Source organism: Engraulis encrasicolus, chromosome 14 (assembly GCF_034702125.1).
Source record: "Engraulis encrasicolus isolate BLACKSEA-1 chromosome 14, IST_EnEncr_1.0, whole genome shotgun sequence".
Taxonomy (NCBI): Eukaryota; Metazoa; Chordata; class Actinopteri; order Clupeiformes; family Engraulidae; genus Engraulis; species Engraulis encrasicolus.
The window spans coordinates 47,838,728-47,843,727 of record NC_085870.1 but is presented as its reverse complement, the minus strand read 5'-3'; the positions used below and the strand labels follow the sequence as shown (position 1 = coordinate 47,843,727).

Sequence of the window (5,000 nt, the reverse complement as noted above, 5' to 3'; positions counted from 1 at the left end):
GCTGCCCAAATATACACTACAGTATACCCACTATAAAACAGTAGGCTACACCACTGAATTCAGCACTATTACAGAGTTGATTTAGCATCTATTCTATCTAGTTGATCTCAGAGTACTCTGTGTTGAATGAGCACTGTAGTCTGTAATTGCAATCCATCTGGCCTTTTATCCGGTATTTTGTGCATGCCACCTCATCTGGACCAAATGACTTCAGTGTGCTTGTGTAAGAACACATTCCTCTTATTTCTTTGTGTGTGTGTGTGTGTGTGTGTGTGTGTGTGTGTGTGTGTGTGTGTGTGTGTGTGTGTGTGTGTGTGTGTGTGTGTGTGTGTGTGTGTGTGTGTGTGTGTGTGTGTGTGTTTGCTCCACTTGCGAGTCTCAGCTATACATTGTTTAAACACCTCCTCTGAGATTAGGAGGATGTAGGCCTAAGTGTGTAGTGGAGGGCTGTCCACTGATCTGTCCACCAAATATTTAAGTTAAAAAACGACTTGTTTTACTTAAGACAAAGTCTGGTTTACCTTGATAGGCTGATTTCTTTTCCTCCTACACCTATTACATTTATTTGTAGCCTACGTTACAGCTGAAGTCAGAAACGTCAGACTAATAAATGGCTCATAAACTATACTGTCTATTAATAGCATGAGGAGGAAACATGTCGTGGATGCGGTAAGGACGGAGACAGGGCTGGACATGTTCTGGCATACAGGGCATTTTCCCGGTGTGCGTCAGTCCTCAGGGCCCAATGCTTTTTGTTGCTTGTTTCAATTTTTCTCTTTAGAGACCAGCACATACTTTACATGAGGCAGCCCATTGTTGTATCCTTATAGTGGACTGAACCCATCATAATGGTGGTACTGTATGGGGGTGGGGGTGAGCGACTGGTCTATGTCAAAAATGCCCGGTTCAGATTGTGGTCCCTGCACAGCCCTGGACGGAGAGCTGAGGAGTTTTGGGTAAACCATCGTCTCCTCACCCACCCTCCATCTCCTTTAAAGGCTCGTGGACACGCCACTAAATTTGGGCATGCGCTCGCGATGGATTTCTTGGAATGTCCAAGCAGCAGCAGCAGCGCGAGCGAGCATCGCAGACGGATGATGAGGGGCGAGCGCGCGGCTGTGAGTGAGTCTGGCTCCGCTCGAGACCAACTGCTCCCTGTAGCCTCACGTTAACGTAACGGCCCGCCAGGTTTGCTCTCACCTGAGCGACGCAGGGATTTTTTCATCTCCATTGTCTTTCTCACCTGTTGGAATATCAAGGGGAACAACAAGGGGAGGAGGATACGGGCTGCCACTATTGGAATAAGTTCGTTTCTGTCTCTCTGGAGAATATTTATCCCACCAAACATGTCGCAAGACTACGCGAACAGGAGGAAGACTCGAGGCCTCACCAGACTGGGTCGGATGGTGAGCGAGGACCCGGACCTGGACAGCCTGCTGTCGAACCTATCGCCGGAAGAGCTGCAGGAGGTGGAGGAGGTGGTGATGAAGGCTCCGGGCCCGGACCCCTCCGACATCACGCTCGTGGAGAAAACTGAGAAGACTGTCACGGAGGGCGCAGGGGGAGACAAGAAACCGCTCCAGAGGAACGCATCTCTTGAGGTACAGCATGACCATAAAGTCCTTAACTTCAACAAAACACACTACATAACGTATGCAAAGAAGTTATTAAATACACATTATGCCTAATGATGAATAAAGACTGATTGTCTATACAATTGCAGGCTTACACTAAAAACCTCACGTCAGGGATGGATTATGACTCCATGGGCCCCTGGGCCAGACAACAAGAAAGCACCCCCTTTATGTTGGTAGCTTGCATGCGCAGAGTTTTAGGTCAGCTGTTAGAGACCCTATGTTGTTGGTGGTTTGGGGATTTCCCCCAGAGAAAATGTGAAAATACAGAGGTTAAAGGCACAATATTAACACAAAAATGGAAATATAGAGGCTTGGACTTCTGGGCCGCCTGGGCCCGGTAAGCCTGTGCAGTAGCCTAACCCATCCTTGCCTCAAGTGATAATCCTGCTGTGATGGTTTGTGTGCCACATATGGTGGAGTTTCTCTCACTAAGATACTGATATAATGCCAAATGATGTTTACAGATTAATAATGCAAGATTATTAGTTATTATTAGTATACTTCTTGATGGCACATTGATGCGTCATACAGCTGCCATTCCCACGCCCTCATGGATGATTATGGCTTGGCTAAAGATTTTGTCTCACATTTCCCACTGGAGAACAGGGCCACAATCCGATGCTGTTTTCCCCTTCAAGCATTTTGTATATGATGGACAGACTACAGTAGCCTACTGTATGTAGGACCTATGCAGGGTTGTTGAAGTAATGTGTGTGTGTGTGTGTGTGGGGGGTGGGGGGGGGGGGATGGGGTCACCAAGGCTCCACGGGGGGATATGAAGGGGGTCCATATGGGCCCAGAGTTTGGTGCTACTCCCCTGCATGTCTGTATTTTGTTTTCGCCCTGGGCGGAGATGGAGAGGGGGTGACTTATGCAACTAGCAAGCAAATAGCTAATGGATACAGACCAATTACTTTGTTTCTCATATAGGCTATCTTATTTCTCATATGACTGGCTGAGTATTCAGACCTGCTTGGACCCCCTCCTGCTTCGTGAGGGGCCTGTTTCCATTGGCTACTAGCATCTCACTCATGAGGTGCCAACCCCACTGGGATAGAGCTAGAGTTGCCACCTCTGTCTGAAAGAAATCAAGGACATTTCAAACTCAATCGCCCTTTTTGCTTGTATGCACTGGCATCCACCATTCAGTGTCCAGGAAAGTATAGGCCTAGTTTTTTTCAGGACAGACCATTTAAAAAACTGGACAATAAGGAAAAAGCTAGGACAGGTGGCAACACTAGTGCTCATGAAGAGCTGCCAAGTGCCTTGTCAGTTACACTGGGCTAGCATTCAGTTGGGCCCCTAGTCAGCTACACTGGGCTAGCATTCAGTTGGGCCCCTAGTCAGCTACACTGGGCTAGCATTCAGATGGGCCCTAGTCAGTTACACTGGGCTAGCATTCAGTTGGGCCCCTAGTCAGCTACACTGGGCTAGCATTCAGATGGGGCCCTAGTCAATTACACTGGGCTAGCATTCAGATGGGGCCCTAGTCAGTTACACTGGGCTAGCATTCAGATGGGGCCCTAGTCAGCTACACTGGGCTAGCATTCAGTTGGGGCCCTAGTCAGCTACACTGGGCTAGCATTCAGATGGGGCCATAGTCAGTTACACTGGGCTAGTATTCAGCAGGGCCCCTATGGTCAATTACACTGGGATAGCATTCAGATGGGGCCCTAGTCAGTCAGTTATACTGGGCTAACGTTCAGCTGGGGCTAGGGTTACCAACCGTCCATTGAAATATGGAATCGTCCCGTATTAAGAGATAAAAATATGGGTTCTGTATTGAGCTGTAACGGGACAAGGGGACGTTAAAATGCAGGAAATTACATCTAAGAAATGCTATATTTTCTAGGGGAGGACCCCCACACTCCCCACCACAATGAAGTGTCCCAGATTTTTTCCATTGACAGTTGGCAACCCTGTCAGTTACACTGGGCTAGCATTCAGCTGGGGACCTCTAGTCAGCCATCTTCACTGGGCTAGCATTCTGTTGGGGCCCTAATCAGTGTCAGCCTCCCTGCTCTGACATTCCAGGCCTATTATGCCATATAAATGGGGTCCATTGGACTTGGTTGTCCATAGGGCTCAGAGTTTGGTGCTACGTCCCCGCATGTCTGTACTTTGTTTTCGCCCTAGACTTATGCAACCCAAAGATGTGTATGGGTGGTGGGTAGGGGGAGGGAGGGGGTGACCTATGCAACTGGCATGCAAATATAGTTAATGGATGCAAACCAATTAGTTGATTTTTCACATGATTGGCTGTCTTATATCTCATATAACTTGCTACCCGAGGGACCCGTTTCCCTTGCGGATGTTAACATTTTATAGCATCTTTTTAAATTATTTATTAGAAACAATCAATAGAATGTTTCCACTTTTTCCACCTCTATTGATGTAGAAAGTTTCCACCTTTCCACCTTGACAACAGCACGCTTACGTCATGTCCAACCCGGGAAGCATCTTACCCATGATTTGTCTCCCCCACTGGGATGGCATCCACGATGATGACTCTCAAAAGGTGGTCCTCCTGGTAAGGTCATCCAAATGTAGCCTGGTCCTGACCATCCCATAATACCACCATTTCATTGCGTTGTGCTGAGCCAAGTCTCTTGGCGGAAGTACGCAGGATAGTGCACGAGGCTAATCCAAGTGGGCCCTAAAATCATTTTCTAAAAATCTATTATGTTTGTTGTGCTTTGAAGTGACCTGCCAGCATCACTGGTCTTTTGACCAGTGCAGGATTGAGAGTTTTTATTATGCTTCACTTTACTTTACTTTTATGGGGTGCTGCTCGGAAGCAGAGGTGTCAAGAGTAAAAGTAGAGGTAAATTCATGATGTAACACTAAGCTCATGATATTACATAGCAATCACACCAGTTATTCCATTGTACCTAGTAGACTGTGTTGTTACTGAAAGCACTAAAACTCCACCACAAATTTGATCCAACCAGTAGGCCTACAGAGTCAGCTGATTGCCAGACAAGTACACTGACTTACTGGTTACTCAGATAAGACGCCTGTGTTGGAAGGAAAATGTGTTCACTTTTTTAACTTTTACTTTTTTTACATTTGCCATCTCTGGTCTGAAGTGAGCTGACTAGCATCTCAGTGTCCTGACCAGTGCAGTGTTGAGACCTGTGTGTATTAGCAGGCTGTCATTGTTTTTCTCACTCACCATCGCTTCTCCTGTTGTCAGACTTGTCAAAAGTCAAAGTAAAAGCAAAAACAGAAAGATTACATTACATTACATTACATTGCATTTGGCAGACACTTTTTAACCAAAGTGACTTACAGTCGATGACATAATTATAGTCAACATCACTAGCAGATACAAAGTGCACAGGAAATATACAGAGTAACAAG

The 5,000-nt window shown here is 46.6% G+C and overlaps 1 protein-coding gene across 2 annotated transcripts in view; it reads left to right on the top strand.

The window, feature by feature from the left end:
* The first annotated feature begins 1,100 nt into the window (after positions 1–1,100).
* Positions 1,101–5,000, top strand: part of lmod1b (leiomodin 1b (smooth muscle)) — an 18,818-nt gene continuing 14,918 nt past the window's right edge. For both annotated transcript variants that reach the window (XM_063216004.1, XM_063216003.1), the window contains exon 1: positions 1,101–1,601. In XM_063216004.1, the coding sequence (XP_063072074.1) occupies positions 1,347–1,601 (255 nt within the window). In that variant the 5' untranslated portion in view covers positions 1,101–1,346. The remainder of the gene's footprint in view (positions 1,602–5,000) is intronic.